We start from the raw sequence: 22,753 nt of genomic DNA, 5'->3' as shown, positions 1-22,753 counted from the left end.
CTGCTCTAAAGGAAAAGCCTCCCTTATCAAACCAAAACCTAAAACTTTCCAAGTCAGAGCTTCAGAAAATGATTCTCCAGGTGCCTGTGCATGCTGGGGAAGAAGGAGGGGCTACGCAAGCCAGGGGTGCTTCAGCCCTCTACATTGCACCTCCCCTTGCAGCTTTCTCACAGATTCCCAACACGCCACAACATCTCCAGCCCCTCTAAAACTCCAGTTCAAATGTGGGACAAAACTTCCTTTTCCTGTTTAATCCTTAGCACAATTAAGGCAAACTGGAATTTTCTAAAGGAATTAGTGATTTAAAGGTTGGAAGGGCATATCTTTGTTCTTGGTCTGGGAATGAGTCAAGGAGTCCAAGAGTCATGAGTGGTAGTAAATCAGAAGGCAGCAGCCCTGTGGAAATAGACAGGATGTTGGGTAGGCAGAAAGCCAGACAAGGTGCCTGCCACATAGTAACAACTCATGTAGTGTCCACGGTTATTTCCCTATTCCCTTCCTGAGCAGATAATATATGCACAATGTATTAGATATATACCAGTCATGGCATGTGGTAGGCTAAATAATGGACCCCAAAGATATCAGGTCCTAATCCCCGGAACCTGTAAATGTTACCTTATGTGGCAAAGATTTTGCAAGTTTGATTGAGTTAAGGATCTTGAGATAGGAAAACTGTGCCAGATTATCTGGGTGCATCCTAAATGCAATCACAACTATCCTTATAAAAGAGGCAGAGGTAGATTTGAAGACCAACAGAGGAAGAGAAGGCAGCATGATCATGAAAGCAGAGATTGGAGTGATGTGGCCACAAGCCAAGGAATGCTGGCAGCCACCAGAAGCTGGAAGAGGCAAGTAATGAATTCTCTCCTAGAGCCTCTGGAAGGAACATGGCCCTGTCAACAACTGATTTTAGTTAGCCCAGTGATACTGATTTCAGACTTCTAGACTCCAGAACTGTGAGGGAATAAATATGTGTTGCTGTAGGACACCATATACCATAAATTACTTGTGGTAATTTATTACAGCAGCCATAGGAAGCTAATACATGGTGCCTATAATATTTATAGCTCATTTCCAAGTGAAACTGCCCTAGAGTCAGCCCCTGCTAAGGGAGAGTCTGTGCAGCACTATTTTGTACCATGTGACTGCACCCTCATGTCTATAGCTGACTGGACCAGGAATGGTACTTGATGGGAGGGGAGCCCCTCTCAGGACTAGACAGTGACTCTGCCTGTTATTACCTATATGGCCTTGGCAAATTACTGAACCTCTGTGCCTCAGTTTCCCTAGATATAGTCAACACAATAAAGATAAAATAATTCCTTCCTCATTGGGTTGCCATGAAAATTAAATGATTTATTAGATGGAAAGTACTCACAACAGTGCCTGACACATAATAAGTGCAAAAAATATCACATGATGCAGTGTCACCCGGCACACAAAAAATGAACTCAGCCAGTAGGAATCTCTGTCTCAGAAATTAAAATATAAGGGGGACTATAATAAGAAGGAGCAGCTGATAGAAGGACATGAAGCTGAAATGATGTATTTTAAAAAACCAGGAGGTAGAGGCAGGGCAATTAGGGATTGTGGCAAACTGAAGCTATAAGAAAGAAAAGAAGCTATTAGATAAAGAAAAGATATACAGAGTAAAGGATGGAAAAAGTTAGAAGCAGATGAGCACCAGAAAGAGTCACTGTGAAGAAACGAGGACAGGTTTACTTTAAGGAGGAAAGAAGACAGTCATCCTCTCTCCAGAAATGAAATTTTCTTAAGGATAAACCTTGAGAGTTAAAATGTGATGTGGTGACAGTAGACAGAGACTTGGGGTCAAAACACAGGTCTGAAATGTCATGAAGAACCTAGGGGTAAGACAGGAATAAAGACGCAGACCTACTGGAGAACGGACTTGAGGATATGGGGAGGGGGAAGGGTGAGCTTTGACAGGGCGAGAGAGAGTCATGGACATATACACACTAACAAACGTAGTAAGGTAGATAGCTAGGGGGAAGCAGCCGCAAGGCACAGGGATATTAGCTCCGTGCTTTGTGACAGCCTGGAGGGGTGGGATAGGGAGAGTGGGAGGGAGGGAGATGCAAGAGGGAAGAGATATGGGAACATATGTATATGTATAACTGATTCACTTTGTTATAAAGCAGAAACTAACACACCATTGTAAAGCAATTATACCCCAATAAAGATGTTTAAAAAAAAATTTTTTTTAACTTAAAAAAAAAACAAAAAAAAAACACAGGTCTGCCAAATCATGGTCGTTGCAGCTGAACTTTGAGAAAGATACCAAAATCTGAGCCTCAGTTTCCTGTAAAAAACAGACTAGTAATAATACCTACACATCAGATTTTGGAAGTGATGAAACAAGATAATGCAGATGAGGGCTTCCCTGGTGGCGCAGTGGTTAAGAATCCACCTGCTGGGACTTCCCTGGTGGCGCAGTGGTTAAGAATCTGCCTGCCAATTCAGGGGACACGGGTTCGAGCCCTGGTCCGGGAAAATACCACATGTCACAGAGCAACTAAGCCTGTGCGCAACAACTATTGAGCCTGAGCTCTAGAGCCTGCAAGCCACAACTACTGAGCCCATGTGCCACAACTACTGAGGCCTGCGTGCCTAGAGCCTGTGCTCCGCAGCAAGAGAAGCCCTAGCAATGAGAAGCCCGCACACCGCAATGAAGAGTAGCCCCCACTCGCCGCAACTAGAGAAAGCCTGCGCGCAGCAACGAAGGCCCAACGCAGCCAAAAATAAAATTGTTTTTAATTTTAAAAATTAAGAAAAAAGATAATGTAGGTGAAAGTGACTAGCATGGTGTCTAAGACATATTTAAGTGCTCAGTAGTTGCTTTTGTTTTAACTTGAGAGTTACCTCAGAATATCTGAAAAGGCTTCCACTCCATACTTGGTGGAAGAGTAGACTCCTCCAAAGAAAGCAATTCTCCCAAGAATGCTGGAGACATTGACAATCCTCCCCTGTGCTCTCCTTACCAAGGGAAGCATGCTTAAGGTCACCTCTATCAAACCAATGAGGTTCACTTTGAGGGTATCCATATAGGCCTCAATCTTCAACCACTCAGTGTAGCCATGCGGGTGAAAAATGCCTGCGTTGTTGACCAGACCCCAGAGCCCTGAAACAATAAAAATCAAAGCAGGAGTTCAGTTTCACACAAAAACGACAGACTTCTACCTTGATCGATCTTCCTGCTGAAGACAACTAAAAATGCTAGACAAAACATATTTTTTCAATCTTCTTAAACACATCTATCACTAAGAAGGTAAAGGAAGTTCAGGCCAAAAACTAAGAGAAGGCACAAATCCAGAGAGGATAAACAGAACCCTGACACTAGCTTTTGATTCGAGGGAATTTGCCAACCAGTGTGAATTTGAACTTTAGTATTTATAGCATCAAAAAACATATACAATAAGAAGACATGAAGTCCAGGGCCCACCTAAGGTAGGGAGTCTAATAAAAGACACTTTCTGCATTAAACTGGAATCCTAAATGGCTACACTGTCACTTTAGTGATAGAGATAGAAAGGACTTGCAAAGGACTGAAAGTAAAACTGCCTATCTTGAGCTCTGGTGTTGGGGGGGAGGAGGGAAGAATCGGCCCCAAGGACCAAAAGAAAAGAAGATTTGGTGGAGATGAGATAATAAGAGTCCTTCCTCCTTTAGATTTGGTGAGTTTGAGGTTCCAGCAGAATTTCCAGATGAGAAAGCCAGCAAGTAGTCGGGAATTCAGGGAAGAAATAATTTAGAAATCAAGGACAAAAAGGTAATAGGTTAAACTATGGGTAACTAGGGTCCATTCAACATTTGTTGAGCCCTTAACATGTACCAGACAATGTGTCGGAAACTGGAAATACAATAATGTGTAAGAGAGGTCCATGTCCTCAAGGAGCACACTCTCTAACAGATGGGAAAACAATAAAAATAATAATAACAATACAGTAGAAATAAACCACTGTGCACAGCACAGAGGCTATAACTACCCATAACACCTGACTCTAGAGTCAAGAACATCCTCAGGTAGGAGTAATATTTTAAAGTCAATTTTCTAATTTAAAGTAAATTAAAAAAAAAATTCCTCAATCCAAACAAAACAATTTTATTACTAGTTTGCAACTCCTAGCATGAATATATATTTAGGGGGTCCAATTATCAGGATCTATTGAATCATAAAACAAGTGGAGGAAAAAGAAGGGGATCAAAGAGGATTTGGATAATATCCAGAGAAAATGAAACTTAGAAAAGAGGATTTATCCATAATTGCCAAAAATTAAAACCAACCAAGATGTCCTTCAGTAAGTGAATGGATAAGCAAACTGTGGTACATACAATGGAATATTATTCAGTGATAAAATGAAATGAGCTATCAAGCCACAGGAAAACATGGAGGGACATTAAATGCATATTGTTAAATGGAAGAAGCCAGTCTAAAAGACTTCATACAATATGATTCCAACTACATGACATTTGGGAAAAGGCAAAACTATGGAAACAGTAAAAAGCTGTGTAGTTGCCAAGGTTTGGGGGGAGGTGGGGAGAGCAGAGGAGATGAATAGGTGGAGCACAGAGGATTTTTAGGGCACTGAAATTATTCTACATTATATTGTACTATAACGGTAGACACAGGATATTTTACACTTGGCAAAACCCATAGAACCGTACAACACAAAGTGGATCCTAATGTAAACTATGGACTCTAGTTAATGATAATGTATCAATATTGGTTTATCAATGTAATAAATGTACTACACCAATGCAAGATATTAATAACAGGAGAAACTGTAAGAGGGGGGTTGTATATGGGAACTCTGTACTTTTCAACTTTTCTATAAACCTATAACTGCTCTAAGAAGTACAGTCTATTAATTACAAAAAGTAAAATAGGGCTTCTCTTGTGGCGGAGTGGTTGAGGGTCCGCCTGCCAATGCAGGGGACGCGGGTTCGTGCCCCGGTCCAGGAGGATCCCACGTGCCGCGGAGTGGCTGGGCCCGTGAGCCCTGGCCGCTGAGCCTGCGCATCCGGAGCCTGTGCTCCGCAACGGGAAAGGCCACAGCAGTGAGAGGCCTGCGTACCGCAAAAATAAAATAAAATAAAATAAAAGACCAAAGGCTGACTTCCAGGGATGTCTATATTTTAGATAGTAGAAGAATCAGATTCTTAAGAACACCTTGAAAATTCTTCAGACATAAAGAATTGCGGTTGTAAACACTCCACTTGCAAGGTGAGATAACAGCCTCAAATCTACTGGGTTCATTTTTCAATGTTACATTGTTAAGGAAATGAAACACTGCAGAAGATCACAACTGTCCTTCAAATGACAAAGCCAGCTTTTCAAGCCCTGCTTTTGAGATTATATATATATAATATATATATACACATAAAACTTTAACATCTTCATTCCTAAGTAAATGAAAGAAAAAATACTTCTCCATACCTCTGTTCCCCACACGCTCCTTCACCCACTCAGTGGCCGCAGTGATGCTCTCAGTCTTGGTGACGTCCAGGATCACCGTCTCCAACCTGTCTGATGTCTGGTTCCTCAGCTGCTCGGCCCCCTGCTCCGTCAGACACGCAGCCAGAACCCTCAAGCCTCGCAGGTGCAGCTGCCTGGCCAGCAGGTTCCCGAAGCCCGAGTCACAGCCCGTGATGAAGACGAACTTGTCCTGGAGGTGGCTCACCACCTGCCTCTCCTGGTACCAGCGCAGGAGGTAGTACAGGCCCACAAGGACCGCCAGGTACAGCCACATGGTGAGGGGACCTCCTTCGAAAGAAAAAGAAGAGGGACTTCCCTGGTGGCGCAGTGGCTAAGCATCCGCCTGCCAATGCAGGGACACGGGTTCAAGCCCTGGTCCAGGAAGATCCCACATGCTGCAGAGCAACTAAGCCCGTGCGCCACAACTACTGAGCCTGCGTGCCACAACTACTGAAGCCCGTGCGCCTAGAGCCCATACTCCGCAACAAGAGAAGTCGCTGCAATGAGAAGCCTGCGCACTGCAATCAAGAGTAGCCCTCTCTTGCCGCAACTAGAGAAAGCCCGCGCGCAGAAACGAAGACCCAACGCAGCCAAAAATAAATAATTTTTTAAAAAAAGAAAAGAAAAAGAGCTTTCATTTTATTCCTTCCTTTTTTCTTTCACTAGTATTTACTGAGTATTGACTATGTGCCAGGCATTGCACTAAGTGCTGGGACTCTGTATTAACTAATACTTGGTCCTACCCTCTAGCCACAGTCTAGAGGGGGGAGTCAGGGAAGTAACCAAACAAATGCACTGCAATGTGGTAGGTGCCAAACAGAAGTACATACAGTCTAATGAGACTATAAAGGAGGGTGACCCACTGCCCGCAAAGTTAGAAACGGATTCACAGAGGCAGTGATTTTGGAACTACTTCCAACAAAATAGTTAAGAGTTCAAAAAGTGGACAAGGCGGGTGGCGGGGGTGGGGGTGTGTGTGATGAATTGGGGGATTGGGACTGACATATATACACTAATATGTATGAAATGGATAACTAATAAGAACCTGCTGTATAAAAAAATAAATAAAATTCTAAAAAAAAAAAAAAGTGGACAAGGATAAAAGGACATTCCAGGCAGCAACAGTGTGTACATGAATGGAGTGGTGAGCAGCATAAAACTCCCTGATACCTGTGAGAAGTTCAGATGATGCAGAGAGCACACGGAGGAAGAAATGGAAGACGAGGTAGTGAAAGGCCAGACTAGGAAGGGTCCTGTGGGTCACACTAAGGAATCTGGAGGTTATCTTACAGGCAACAAGGGTGTGCCATTAGAAGGTATTAAACTGAAGACTAATGTCCCGATTTAGCTTTAGCAAGATTTGTCTCACAGTGGGAGTGGAGGATGGACTAAACAGGAAGGCGTGTGATGAAGGCAAAGAGATTAGTTAAGAGACCCAGCAGTTTGGGTGAGACATTGCAGCCAAAGCAGTTTGTAAATATAGACCAATCAGATGCATTATTGAAATGAGTGTTCAGAGATGCCTACCTTTCTATACGTAGTTCTAGAGAAACATCCACCATTTGGGGCAATCTATAGTTGTTGGCTGAACTAACATATGACTCATAAAGTCATAGGCAGAGGTCAAAGATGGGTGTGGGCCCACTAGGACATCATAAGGCCTACACAATGCCTACCGTAGCTTGGCTTTAAGGTCCTCCCAGTGCTCTGGCCCTTGATTTCCTTCTTAGCTTTCTCTTTTACCACACCTCTTTTGCACCCTACTCTTTAGTCATAACAAGTACCCTGCAGTACTCCACACAGTACAGGCTTTTCATGCCTCAGCGTACAACTCTCTCTACAATTCCTTCTTTCCCAGCTCTCATCCACTTGACAAATAATACTCATCTGTTAAGCCTCCACTGAACCATCATTTTCATTCAACAAACATCAATTCAACATCTACTATGAGTCAGACATGATGTTAGGCACTGATACACACAAGTGAACAAAACAAGGTTCCATTATTCATTGAATTCACAGTCTAAGTGTAAAGACTGACAAGAAAACAATGCAATATACAGTCGTCCCTTGGTAGCCACAGAGGACTGGTTACAGGACCCTTCACAGATATCAGAATCTGAAGATGTTTATATCCCTTATGTAAAATGGCATAGTATTTGCATATAACCTATGAACATCCTCCCGTACACTTTTTTTCTTTTTTAACATCTTTACTGGGGTATAATTGCTTTACAATGGTGTTTTAGCCGTACACTTTAAATCATCTCTAGATTACTTATAATACTTAATTCAATCTAAGTGCTATGGAATAGTTGTAAACACAATGTAAATGCTATGTATCGATAAGTAGTTATAAAAACAATGTAAATGCTATGTAAATAGTTGCTGGCATGCAGCAAATTCAAGTTTTGCCTTTTAGAACTTTCTGGAAAATTTTTTTCTAATATTTTTGATCTGTGGATGGTTGAATCTGCAGGTGCAAAACTCATAGATATGGAGGGCCAACCACAATAGAAGTAAGAGCAGGATGCTGTTGAAGCATACAGGAGAGGCTTCCAAGCCAGTCCAGGGAGATCTGAGAAGTTTCCTAGTGAGAGTAAAATACAACTTGAGATCTAAAGCGTAACAAAATAAAAACAAAAGCAGCTAATGCTTGCATAGCACTTGCTGTGTATCAGGCCCTGTTCTAAGCATTTCACATATATTAACTTATTGAATTCTCACAACAGCCCCATAAGGCAGGTCCTGTCAATATCCCTGTGTGTCGGTTCAGATGCCAAGACAGAACTAGACGTTCAAGGGACTCATTGAGGGAAACAACTTATAGAGAATAAAGGGGGAAAGTGCAGGAATAGGTGCCAATACATGTCTGACACCTCTGAAAGAAGAGAGAGAAGAAAGAAGGAATTAAAAGGAAGAAACTCTAACTACAGTTCAGCCCTGAGAAAGTCTCAGCTAGGCTGATGAGGGTCCTTGAGCAAAGATTGCCAGTAGAGTCCCACATTGGGCCGAACTGGTTAGAACTTTCAGTCCCACCTCCAGGGAGAGGAGAGGGGCTGGAGATTGAGTTTAATCACTAATGGCTAATGATTTAAATCAATTATGCCTAAGTAATGAAGCCTCATCAAAACCAAAAAGAACAGGGTTCAGAGAGCTTCCAGGTGAACATATGGAGATTCAGGGAAAGTGGTGTACTTGGAGAGGGCATGGAAGCTCTGCACCCTTTCCCCATAACTTACCCTAAGCATCTCTTCCATCTGGCTGCTCCTGAGTTGTACGCTTTTTTAATAAACTAGTAATCAGATAAGTAAAATGTTTCTGTGAGTTCTGTTAGCCACTCTAGCAAATTAATCGAACCCAAGGATGGGGTTGTTGGATCCTCCAATCTATAGCCAGTCCGTCAGAAGCACAGATGATAATCTGGGCTTGCAACTGGTGTCTGAAGTGAGGGGTGAAGAGGGTAGTCTTGTAGGACTGAACCCTTGGCCTGTGGAATCTCATGCTGTCTCCTGGTAGTTAGTGTCAGAACTGAGTTGAATTGTGGGACATCTAGCTGGTGTTACAGAGAATTGCTTGTTGTAATTGGGTCCAGAACTGTTAAGGGTATAGGGGAATAAAATTAGAGGAGGCAGTGAAGGGGAGAAAACAGTGGATAGAGACATTTAATACTCCCTCCCTCCTCTTCTCTTTCTCTCCTTTTCCCCCTCCCCCCACCTCCCTATTCTCTCCCCTCCCCCAAGCTTTCTGCTCTCTCCAATCTGAGAGCTCTGTGTTCTCTAGCCAGCTGCCTCTGTTCTGCCCAACTGTCATTCTCTGGTGCACTGTAGTAACAGAGCTTCATCCTGCTTGTTTACTGACTAAAAGGGTAATTTCCTGATGCCAGTCAAAGATGAAAATCCATTTCCCCCATTAGGAAGAAGCTTGGAACCCACAGCCTCTCTAGGTATTACTACTCAACCATCACAGAGCAAGAAGACTAAACCTGCAGAAGAAATATGCCAGGCCAGGCAGAATCCCAAAACGTGAGCCCAAAGTGAACATTAATCAAATACCTGCAGATGCCCTGACTATTTCAAATATCTATATCCCTTGACCTGACCATTTTCTGAGGTTCTGTCCTGTATTTCTAATTTCCTTAAGTACTCTCCAGCCAGCTGTGTAGCCAGAAACTCAATATATCCAAGATAGAACACATCATATTTTCTCCTAAAACTGTTTCTCCTCCAGTATTCCCAATTTCTATTTATATGACTTTTTAGTCTTAAGGCTCTGACACTTCCTCTTCATTGCCCCATGCATTCCCTCGGGAGACGAGGCTGTAGAGAGTCTAGCTCTCTAGTATCTGGAGCACCTGTCCCCTCCCCTTCATTCCTATGGCCACATCCATTGTTCAATCCTTCAACATTCAGTACCTCTTGCTTGGCCTATCATAGAAGCCTTCTCACCATCCCCACAGCGTCAGTCCCTTCCCCTCTCCTCCACATGGTGCTGTCTGGTTAATTTTCCTAAAGCACAGCTCTGGTGATGTGACTACCTGAAAAGCATCCAACCTACTAAATAAAATCTAAATCATCTTAATCCATGATTGGGCCTCAACCTTATCTCCCACTCCTCCCACTCACATGGCCTATGTTCCATCCAAACCAAACAGCCTGCTGCTCTCCATTTACTCATGCCCTGCTCTTTCCACGCTCCCCCGTGGTCTCACCATTCCCTTTGCCTGAAATGCTCTTCTTGCTTATCTGTGCATGTCAGTAGACTACCTGTCCTGCAAGACTCAGCAAATCACACTTCCTCCATATAAAGCCATCTCTGAATTATCAACAGCAGGTCTGCTCTCCCATAACAATCTATTCATACCTCTCCTGTGTAGCTCATCTCTCCAACTGGACTGGTACTCCTGGGATAGTTCTGTGACCGATTCATCTTTATACACAGCACCTACTTCAGGGCTTTGGTCCAGTATATAGTTGAACTGAATAAACAGTTACCACTTCTGGAAGAGCCTGTTTGTTTTTAACATATATTCAGAAAACAGTGCCACTGTACCCAATTGATCAACTATGGTTGTACATCACCATTTTATTTGCTGCATTATTTTTCTTTTTCTTGAAAGTAGCAACTATATAATATAATACATAGTAAGTGTTTCTACACATTTTCTCCTTCTCTACAGATATTTAGAAAGTGTCTAACTTCACGAAGACACAGAGAAGCAAGTGTAAGCCAAGACTGTGCTTCCTCACCCTGACCATTCTGCCTGGAACCTGGTACATCCTCACTCATCATATTCAGTCACGTTCCAAACCCTAGAGATTCTTTAATATTATCTCTTACATCTCTGCCCTTCCTTACATTCTACCTTGGTTTTTACCTTCACTCTTCTTACCTGGCCTAAAGCCTCCTAAATTATCTCCCCATTTCCAGTTCATTCTACACACCACTGCCGGATGAATTTTTCTCAAGCCCTGTCATGCCATTCCCTTTCAGCAGTCCCCAGTGGTCCACCAAATACAGGATAAACTCCTCACCAGATGATTCTAGGCCCTCCACTATAGTCCATCTCACAAATGTCAGCTTGCAGTCTAGTTAGGAAACTCACTGTTTCTCAAACCTGCCAGTGTATTTTGGCCTCTAGGGCTTTGCTCTTGCTATTTCCTCTACTCGTTCACTGAAACAAGCAGTTATTAAACATCAAATCTGCACCAAGTTCTGGGTAAGTGCTGAGAATACAGAGATGAGCGTAACCTAGTGCCTACCCTTAAGGAGCTCACAGAACTAGTGGGGGATATAAAAACAGAAATAAATTATTAAGAAAATGTGGAAAGGACAACAAGAGAAAGTGCTTATTTTTGCCTAAGGTGTCATGGAAGAGGTAGCATTAGAGGAGAACAGAAGTTCAGCGCACTAAGCAGAATGAAGAGAAGCATACCTCAGGCAGCAGGAACAGGATGGGAGACGGCACAGAGGTTTATAAGGCTATATGCCATGGAGTAGCAAAAGGTGATGCTGGAAAGACAGGTAGGGGCCTGATCATGAAAGCCCTTGGTTGGCATACCAAAGAATGTAGGACTTCCCTGGTGGCACAGTGGTTGAGAGTCCGCCTGCCAATGCAGGGGACACGGGTTCCATCCCTGGTCCGGGAAGATCCCACATGCCACGGAGCAACTAAGCCCGTGTGCCACAACTACTGAGTCTGCACTCTAGAGCCCACGAGCCACAACTACTGAGCCCATGTGCCACAACTAGTGAAGCTCACATGCCTAGAGCCCGTGCTCTGCAACAAGAGAAGCCACCGCAATGAGCCCATGCACTGTAACGAAAAGTAGCCCCTGCTCGCCACAACTAGAGAAAGCCTGCATGCAGCAACGAAGACCCAACGCAGACAAAAATAAAAAAGAATGTAGATTGTGTCCTCAATTTTGTCATTTATGCATTCAATCAACATTTTTTGAGCACCCACTATGTGCCAGGCACTGTTAGGTGCTGACCACTCATATACTGCTGATGGCAACATAAAATGGTATAGCTGCACTGGAACCTTGAAAACACTATGCTTAGTTGAAAAAGATCACATATTGTATGATTGAATTTATATGAAATTTCCAGCATAGGCAAACCTATAGAAACAGAAAGTAGGTGAGTGGTTGCCTAGGACTGGATTGGGGGAGTTGGGGGAAAATAGGGAGGGTGACTGCTAAAGTGTAAGGGAATTCTTTTGGGAGTAATGAAAATGTTCTAAAATTGATTGTAGTGATGGTCACATAACTCTGTGAATATACTAAGAGCTAATGAATTGTATACTTTAAATGGGTGAATTGTATGTGTGAATTATACCTCAATAAAGTTTTTAAATAATAAAATAGACATAATAAATATGTTATAAGAGGGTATGCAGGGCTTCCCTGGTGGCACAGTGGTTGAGAGTCCGCCTGCTGATGCAGGGGACACGGGTTCATGCCCCGGTCCGGGAAGATCCCACATGCCGCGGAGCGGCTGGACCTGTGAGCCATGGCCACTGAGCCTGCACGTCCGGAGCCTATGCTCCGCAACGGGAGAGGCCACAACAGTGAGAGGTCCGTGTACCGCAAAAAAAAAAAAAAAAAAAAAGAGGGTATGCACTTTGGAAAAAAGAAGAAAAGCAGGGACTTCCCTGGCGGTCCAGTGGTTAAGACTCCACGCTTCCACTTCAGGGGGCATGGGTTCGATCCCAGGTCGGGGAACTAAGATCCCACATGCCACACCTCACAACCAAAAAAAAAGAAAAATAGCAGAGTAAGGGGGATCAAGAGGGCTGAGGGGGGGCAGTTTGCAGCATTAAATATGGTGATCAGAGTAGGCCTCACTGAGAAAGCAACATCTGAGCAAAGACAGACAAGAGGCAGAAGAGTTGAACATGAAACAGGTATGAGCAGGAAGGGAAGAATTTGAAATATGCAAGAGGCAGATGTCCTAGGACCTAGTAATTAGATGGGATAGTCCTAGGAAAATTCCCAGTTTAAAATCCCTGAGATGCGAGGATGGTTAAATATACACAAGAATGTATCAATACATGTGATATAGCACATTAACAGAATGAAAGATTAAAATCATATGATCATCTCAATAGATGCAGAAAAAGCATTTGACAAAATTCAACATCCTTTCAGGATGAAAACTCTCAACAAATTGGGTATAGAAGGAACATGCTTCAACATAATAAAGGCCATATATGACAAGCCCACAGCTAACATCATACTCAATGGTTAAAGACTGGAGGCTTTTTCCTCTAAGATCAGGAACAAGAAAGACAAGGTGCCCACTCTCACCATTCCTATTCAACGTAGTACTAGAAGCCCTAGCTAGAGCAATCAGGAATGAGAAAGAATAAAAGGCATCCAAATCAGAAAGGAAGAAGTAAAATTGCCTCCATTTGCAGATAATATGGTCTTGTACATAGAAAATGCTAAACACTCCACAAAAATCTGTTAGAACTAATGAAATAATTCAGTAACGTTTCAGGTTTTAAAAAAAGAAACAGAAAAATTCAGTTGCATTTCTGTACACTAACAATGAACTATCTGAAAAAGAAAAAGAAAAATTCTATTTACCATAGTATCAAAAACAATAAAATACTTACGAATAATTTAACCAAGGAGGTGAAAGAACTATACACTGAAAACTACAAGACTTGACTAAAGAAACTGTAGAAGACACAAACAAATGGAAAGATATCCCATATTCATAAATCAGAACAATTCATATTATTTTTTGGGTTTTTTAATTTTATTTATTTATTTATTTATTTATGGCTGTGTTGGATCTTCATTGCTGCACATGGGCTTTCTCTAGTTGCAGTGAGCGAGGGCTACTCTTCGTTGTGGTGCGAGGGCTTCTCATTGCGGTGGCTTCTCTTGTTGCGGAGCACGGGCTCTAGGAGTGCAGGCTTCAGTAGTTGTGGTTCGCGGGCTCTAGAGCGCAGGCTCAGTAGTTGTGGCACACGGGCTTAGTTGCTCTGTGGCATGTGGGATCTTTCCAGACCAGGGCTTGAACCCATATCCCATGCATTGGCAGGTGGATTATTAACCACTGTGTCACCAGGGAAGTCCCAAGAATTCATATTGTTAAATGTCCGTACTACCCAAACCATCTATAGATTCAATATGATCCCTATCAAAATTCCAATGGCATTTTTCACAGAAATAGAAAAAACAATCGTAAAATTCTTATGGAACCACAAGAGACCCTGAACAACTAATGCAATTCTGAGAAAGAAGAATAAAGCTGGAGACTTCACAATTCCTGAATTCAAACTATACTACAAAGCTACAGTAATCAAAGCAATATAGTACTGGCATAAAAATAGACACATTGACCAATGGAACAGAATCAAGAGCCCAGAAATAAACCCACACATATATGGTCAACTAATATTTGACAAAGAAGCCAGTGGGGAAAGGATTATCTCCTCAATAAATGGTGGTGGAATATTCATACATAAAAGAAGGAAATTGGACCCTATTTTCACCACTCACAGAAATTAATTCAAAATGGATTAAAGACTTAAATGTAACACCTGAAACCATAAAACTCCTAAAAGAAAACACAGGGAAAAATTCCCTGACATCGGTCTTGGCAACAATGTTTTTGGATATGACACCAAAAGCAAAAGCAATAAAGGCAAAAATAAGTGGGACATCAGACTAGAAAGTTTCTGCACAATGAAAGAAACAATCAGTGAAATGAAAAGGCAACCTATAGAATGAGAGAAAATATCTGCAAACCATATATCTGTTAAGGAGTTAATATGCAAAATATATAAGGAACTCATAAAACTCAATAGCAAAAAAAAATCCAATTAAAAAATGGGCAGAGGATCTGAATGGACATTTTTCTAAAGAAGTCGTATAAATGACCAACAGGTACATGAAAAGATGCTCAACATCACTAATCATCAGGGAAATGCAAATCAAACCTATCACTTCATGTTAGAATGGCTGTTATCAAAAAGACAAGAGATAACAAGTGTTTGCAAAGATGGGGGGGAAAAAATCCACCTGTGTCGTCAGTCCTGAGGCTGAACAACTAGAACCACCTGAAGGAGGTTGGGAAAAAGAAAGGGAAAGCCTGAGAGAAGCCTCAGAGAGATTGGCAATACTGAGAGCTGAGCTCTGCTTAGCAGGTGTCTTCACTGAGCCACCTCCTTGGGATGAAGATGCTCAAATCCAAACATGACTCTGTAGGTGTTTCCCCTGAGACTTTTCTTTACCAACAGTGAAGTCATTGGCCCATTCTGTCTTGGAGATTTCATCCTGGGACTATCTACAACTCTACAACTATAGAGGTCTTCTGGCCATCCCCCAGCCTGAGATTCCCTTTCTGCTCTCCCCACTTAGCTGAGTGAGCTCTTCTCCAAAGGAAGGGTATTTATTTTTGTGGATGGGGCAATGTAAGTATGGGGAAAAAAGTAGAGTCTAGGGGAAGAGGAAAGAAAGGTATAAAAAGGTGTGGAGAAGTAGGAAGTGTCCAGGGGCTCCAGGAGGAAGCAGAGATGGCTTAATCTCTGCCTAAGCACCCACCAGGGTGTCCCTTCTTTGTTCCTCCCTCCCCATCATCAGTCTCCAGATCCCATCCTCACCAGCCCAGGTCTTAGTCAGTGACAGGGCCCTAGAGAGGAAGCAGGAAGCTTTGGGGCCCCGTGAATTGACCTCTCTGGTTACCTTGGAATCTGGGGTGAACATAGGGTCACAAGCCAATGGTATGGATATTAGAAATGTTAATATTGACTACTACCCCTGATTGGTTTCTCTACAACCTGGAAACCCAACAGAAACTAGCCATGATACTATGTCATCTGACTCTCAGTAGAGCAACCAAAAAGACCTGACACGGGTGTGAAAATGAAAGGGAAAACCAAGGGAAAGTCCTAGGGAGATTGGCAATCCTCAGTGCTTTAGGCTGTCTGCTAAACTGGGCTTCCCCACCTAGTCATTGTGCTTGGGGTGTGCTGAAGACTCTCATATGCAACCCTGGAGGTGTTTCAGGCTTCCATGACTTTCCTCTTCAGCAACAGTGCAGAACATATTCCATTTCTCAGAACACTTTTTCTGGAGTCTGTTATGATACCAATGAGACTACTTGGCTAATTCCCTGCCTACTTTTCCTTTTATTCCTTTCCAAGAATCTCTCTGCATGAGTTCCCCTGCCCCTAACCCTGACTTTGTGGATAACATAGAAATATGAGCATGGATTCTGAAGCCAGATTACTTGGGTTCAAATCAGGCTTTACCATTTACTTGTTGTGTGGCCTTGGGCAAGTGAATTAACCTCTCTACCTGTGTGCTCATCTTCAAAATGGGAAAAGAACCCTTCAGTGATTTGTTGGGAGAGTTAAATGAGTTAACGCGTGTAAAGCACTATGTAATTGTTAGATATTATTAGCATTATTTTGGTGGTTCTTGTTTTTTTTTTTGTTTTTTTTTTTGCGGTACGCGGGCCTCTCACTGTCGTGGCCTCTCCTGTTGCGGAGCACAGGCTCCGAACACGCAAGCCCAGCGGCCATGGCTCATGGGCCCAGCCGCTCCACGGCATGTGGGATCCTCCCGGACCGGGGCACGAACCCACGTCCCCTGCATCGGCAGGTGGACTCTCAACCACTGCGCCACCAGGGAAGCCCTGGTTGTTGTTTTATTATTGCCATTCTGGGCCTTTCTCCCTGAGCCCTACCACTTCCACTTTTTCACAATATGTGCAACTCCAGGTATAGCAACATCCTTAGTCATTTCTATCTGCTTTTTATCACGACGTTGGGCCATCCTGGTTCACCCTGACTTTCTTCAGTCTCAAGCAGAGGACTTCTCTCTCTGCACTGTAGCACATGGCAAAGTAAGGAATAGCTTTTACTCCTTTCTTTTAAATCTTCAGACCTGGGCTTGTCTATAAGCTCCAAACAGTCTAGTCACTGATCCTAAGAGTGAGTCTATAAACAGCACATGGATTCATGGACCGATAGATCCATCGTGACATTCTTTGTTCTCACATTGGGCATACAGACTAGGTGTTACTTTAAAACAAAGAATGTTGCCCACCTCTGCAGTCACTGACTGGCAGTACACCCTGAAAAGAATTCAGGATGAAAAATGTGATAAGGCACTCTATGGTTTGGAAAAACAGATGCCTTAGATAGACAGAGATATCTCAGGGGGGAAAATTTTAATGAACCCAGATTCTTGCATCTTCTCCTACAGAGAAAAGCACTAAAATCATTAACTAAGATATCTGATCCTCATGATTAGTAGTAACCTGTTACCAAGATGTATGCTTGACTGCACACATTCCCTAGCCAAAATCATACATATACTGGCTTCTCCCCCTACCCCTTTGGAGCAGTTCCTCAGAGCTAGCTGAGAGGCTGTCTCCCAGGCTGTAGTCCTCAGTAAGACCTTGAATAAATTCAACTCACAGCTCTTACATTGTGTGTTTTTCTTTCAGTTGACATACTCAAGCCAACAATTGTTTATCACAGTTAGATGCCACTATGCACCCACCATAATGTTTTAACTGAAAAAGGCTGACAATGTCAAGTGTTGGCAATAACAATCAAGCACTGCTATTGAAAGAGTAAATTTATTCAATCAATCTGAAAAAAACAGTTTGTCATTATCTACTGAAGATAAAGATCCACCTTCCCTATACCCACAGATTCCATTTTAGGTATTTCACAACAACAACACAATATGTGCACCATAAGATGGGTTTGCAACAGCATTATTTGTGATAGCCAAAAGCTGGAAACAACCCAAACATGCACAAAGAGTAGAATGGATAAATAAGTTGAGATATGCTCATGTAATGGAATGCTATACGGTGACAAAAACAAACTATAGCTACACACAATTACATGAATGAATCTCATAAACATAATATTGTGACACAAAAGAACACATGCTATATTATTCCATCTACACAAAGTTTTAAAGAGACAAAACTAATCTAGGTTGCTACAAAAGATTACTGGTTACCTTTGGGGAGGAGGTAGGGGTCCATGATTGAGAAAGGTATTAGTGAGTTGTTTACAGTGCTCATAATGTTCTATTACTTGACCTGTGTGGCTGTTAACAGAAGTACTAATTTTGTGAAAATTCATTGAACCATCCACCTGTGTGTTCTCAACTCAAATTAGGAAAATAAAAATACCGCTTTTATTAAAAAGAGAAGAAGAAAACAAACAGTGTGAAGAAAATCACTTCTGTGTTTGTTATAAAATTCTTATCAAGAACACTGTGCATCTATACACTGTGCAAGATCCCACATGATAAATCCTGTCATGCATTTAGTACCAGGAAAGATTTTGTCTTTTCTAAGTAAATAGTATACTATTGATTATTTTTAAATTATCTAGTTCTGTATATTATCTTAGAAGTTTAAGGCCAAATTTCATATTCAATCATAGTAATTCTATTAGTCCTTGTAGACAGCATTTTTTTCTTCTCTCCTCTCTTTCATCACTTTGATTTTCTATTTCTTTTTATGTTTCCATTTGCATTTTAATAACTTTTTTGTATATATGTCTTTTACTATAAGTTACCTCAAACTCTTTTTGAAGATGCTACATTGTCCAAGCATAAAACTTAACAGATTTTCCAACCTCAGTCTCATCCCAAAAGCTGACTCAATCCCTCTGCCAAGTGGGAAAAAATTAGCAAATACTCCAGCAGCTGATGCCTTGTACTGGCATAAATATAAATATAAATATATATATACATATACATATATGAAATATGATATATATGAAATATAGTAAATGTATATATACACACATATATATATATATCATATTTCATTTCATATCAGTATATGAGATTCCACAAAGAGAAAGGAAAAATGTTACCTGAGGAATTCTTGTTTGGGAATGTACATCAGATTTCACCTACCTTTGGAATTTTACTTCTTCTCTGTTCTCCACAGGATTAGAAATGTAACAAGTGAGAAGGAATAATGGGACTATTAAACCCTTGTTTACTGGTCACGTGGGTTAAAAAAAAGAAAGAAAAAACAGTTTCGCCACTCCCACTGCAAAGAGCTTGCTCACAGTAGGAGATGGGGGTAGGGTTAAGGCAGGACACAAACTAGGCCACAGAGCTTCAGCAACACAGTTCTCAGGACTTAATTATATAAGGTCGCTCTTGCTTACCCAAAAGTTCACAAACTTACCCCACAGCTCCCAGCATTATCATAAAACAGCTGGTTTTCCACACTGTCAAGAATTCCAATTTACAGAGTATACCCAGGGGGTCCTATTTATAAGTATAAAATCACTCTCAACTTCTAAACAATACTTTCTCATACTCCAAAAGAATAAAGATCAAAAAAGCAGAGAACACAATGGCAATGAAATTTCTTTCAGAAATCAAAGTTGAAGGGTCTTTTAAGAAAATTAAAAACCATAATCAAGATCTTTTTAAACAAATTTTTTTTAACTTAAAAAAATTTTTTTAAAAAACATCTTTCTCAGAACTTCCCTGGTAGCGCAGTGGTTAAGAATCCGCCTGCCAAAAAAAAAAAGAATCTGCCTGCCAATGCAGGGGACATGGGTTCAAGCCCCGGTCCGGGAAGATCCCACATGCTGCGGAGCAACTAAGCCCGTGTGCCGCAACTACTGAGCCTGCGTGCCACAACTACTGAAGCCCGCACACCTACAGCCCGTGCTCTGCAACAAGAGAAGCCACCGCTCGCCGCAACTAGAGAAAGTCCACGCAGCAACGAAGACCTGACCCAACACAGCCAAAAATAAATAAATTTATTTAAAAAAAACCTTTCTCCAAACAGATCTTATCCCCAAGCCAACATACACACACACACACACACACACACACACACACACACACACACACACACACACACACACACACACGATTTGCTCAGGAAGAGTCCCGTCCTGGAGACTTCAAAGGACTTCATGAATCCCCACTGGGCAGGGTTCCTTTCCTTTCCCCAACGCTGCCCACCCTCCGCTTCCTCACCTCCTTCACAACACCGCCCTCTTGTGGTCAGAGTCCAGGCTGCTCCACTCCTTTGTGCCAAGCCCACAGTTCTCACCAGTGTCATTCTTGCTCAACTGGAGAATCAGATGTGTTACAGCCAAAATTAAAAGTAGAAAGCCCCCATCCTCTGAGTAAGTTGGAGCCTCTGCTGGAGTCAGGGAGCGGGGAAGCAGAGTCCCCTTTTAGATTGCCAACCTGAGATCAGCTTCTGCAAACTGGGGCTCTCAGCCTTAATGCTGTCAGACACCTTTCCAAAAGAGCTGCAGCTGGACAGGAATAAAGACACAGACATAGAGAATGGACTTGAGGACACGGGGAGGGGGAAGGGGAAGCTGGGACGAAGTGAGAGAGTGGCATGGACATATATACACTACCAAATGTAAAATAGATAGCTAGTGGGAAGCAGCTGCATAACACAGGGAGATCAGCTCCGTGCTTTGTGTCCAACTAGAGGGGTGGGATAGGCAGGGTGGGAGGGAGACGCAAGAGGGAGGAGATGTGGGGATATTTGTATATGTATAGCTGATTCACTCTGTTGTACAGCAGAAACTAACACAGCATTGTAAAGCCATTATACTCCAATAAAGATGTTAAAAAATTAAAAAAGAAAAAGAGCTGGGCTTCCCTGGTGGCGCAGCGGTTGAGAATCCGCCTGCCAATGCAGGGGACACGGGTTCGAGCCCTGGTCTGGGAAGATCCCACATGCCGCGGAGCAACTGGGCCCGTGAGCCACAATTACTGAGCCTGCGCGTCTGGAGCCTGTGCTCCGCAACAACAGAGGCCGCGATAGTGAGAGGCCTGCGCACCAAGATGAAGAGTGACCCCCGCTTGCCACAACTAGAGAAAGCCCTTGCACAGAAACGAAGACCCAACACGGCCATAAATAAATAAATACATTCAAAAAATAAAAAAATAAAAAAGAGCTGCAGCTGCTTCGTGTCCTAATCCGCTCTAGCAAATTAATCAAACCCAGGGAGGGAGTTGTGGGAACCTTCGATTTAAAGCCAGTCAGTCAGAAGCACAGGTAACAACCTGGGCTTGCAATTGGCATCTGAAGAGGGCGGGGGAGTCTTGTGGGACTGAACCCTTAACCTGTGGAATCTGACACTGTCTCTGGATAGATAGTGTCAGAATTGAGTTGAACTATAGGAAACCTAGGCTGGAATCCAAAGAATCGGTTTGGATGCGTGGGGAAACACACCCATGCCCCACAATGGAACTGGTATCAGAATCCTTCAGCGCCCTTTCACAACTCCCTGCTCTCTTGGCTCCTATGAAATCACACTCTCCTAGCTCTCCTGCTTCTACTCCTATTTGTTCTCATTGTCTTTCGCTGGTTTCTCTTCCTCTACCCAATTTTTAAAGTCAATGTCTTTAAGAGTTCTATCCTGTCCCTTCCTCTCTTCTCACTGTACACACCCTCCTTGTTTGGGGACCTCAGTCATCAACAGCTTCAACCCTGACCCGAGATCTAATGACTTGCAAATCTCTGCCTTCAGTCAAGACGTCTCCTGACATCTAGCTCCTCATATCTAGCTACCTGCTGGGCATCTTCCACTTGAATTCATCCATTCATTCCATAAACATAGAGTCCCTACTATGTGCTAGGTCCCATGCTAGTTACTGGAGCTAAAAGAGGTGCGTAAAATAGACATGATATTTGAAATCTTAGAACTTATTATTTTAGTAGGAAAAATAAACATTAAATATATATTCCCACAAATAAATATATTATTACACACTGTGATGAGGGCTATGAAAGAAAAGCATAGAGAGCTTAGGGAGTATCACAGTAGCAACACAAACTCAACTTTTCAAAACTGAAATAATGATGATTCAGTACAATCTGACCCTCCTCCTTATTTTCACATTATTTCCTATCCCTACATGTATTCAACAAATACTCAACACATTTAATGATTGCCCACTAGGTGCCAAACAACCCCTTCCAACCAGTTGCCCAATTCTGAAACCTGGGAAATCATCCTAGACCACTTCCTCGTCCCCCACACCCAATCAATATTAATTCTTAGTAATATCTCTTAAGTCACTTACGTCCACACAATCACAACCATCTCTACTTTACTGCCTTACTTCAGGCCACAAGTACTTGTGCCCTGGATTCCAGCAACAGTTTCTTGGGATTGCTCTGCCTCTGTTTGCTCTTTCCCCTTCTGTTTGCCCTTTACAGGGCTCCAGAGTTTATTTCTAAAACACAATTCTGATTATGTTTCTCCCCTTCTTAAAAGCCTTCCAAGACTCACCACTGTCTTCAGACAAATCCGAGTTCCTGTGGAGGAACAAGGTTTGACACTGTGTTTTGATCTGAATCTGCCATCCTTTATTTTAAGCAGTCTGCAAGGAGGAAGCTAGATCCCAATAGTATATAGCTTTATGATTAACAAGAAAACCTATACAATATGTATATTGGCAGGTTATTTATCAAAAATCTGCTAGGTTCATTTATAGCTTAGGTGAGAAATTCAATTTCATATATTATATCCATCATATAGATTAAAAAACAATTGCAATATCCTATAACACATGTTTTATCAGCTTTGAAGTCATCATTTGCTTTGTGGTTAAAAGAATCATTCCTGTGAGATTAAACTAAAACTTTGTCATTTAAATAAATATGAGGGTACTCTTTATTACTTTTCAGTAGTTGATGATAGCAAGTGATAAAACCTATCATAAACTGAAATATGACCTTGGCTCCACCTAGATAGTCTCC

General features: G+C 42.2%; 1 protein-coding gene across 1 annotated transcript in view; it reads right to left on the bottom strand.

Annotated features, from left to right (window-relative positions):
• HSD17B6 (hydroxysteroid 17-beta dehydrogenase 6) overlaps positions 1 to 20,115 on the bottom strand; it is a 28,668-nt gene extending 8,553 nt beyond the window's left edge. Inside the window, exons 1-3 of the mRNA XM_089920889.1 lie at positions 19,984 to 20,115; positions 5,456 to 5,782; positions 2,881 to 3,139 (exon numbers count right to left, since the gene is read on the bottom strand). Of these exons, the coding sequence (XP_089777015.1) occupies positions 2,881 to 3,139; positions 5,456 to 5,782; positions 19,984 to 20,083 (686 nt within the window). The 5' untranslated portion in view covers positions 20,084 to 20,115. The remainder of the gene's footprint in view (positions 1 to 2,880; positions 3,140 to 5,455; positions 5,783 to 19,983) is intronic.
• Between the last annotated feature and the right edge of the window lie 2,638 nt (positions 20,116 to 22,753).

This window comes from Delphinapterus leucas, chromosome 11, assembly GCF_059928025.1.
Source record: "Delphinapterus leucas isolate spDelLeu-1000000601 "Yukka" chromosome 11, BTC_Dleu_Yukka2, whole genome shotgun sequence".
Classification (NCBI taxonomy): domain Eukaryota; kingdom Metazoa; phylum Chordata; class Mammalia; order Artiodactyla; family Monodontidae; genus Delphinapterus; species Delphinapterus leucas.
The sequence above is the reverse complement of the archived record's forward strand: the minus strand, read 5'-3'. Positions and strand labels throughout refer to the sequence as shown.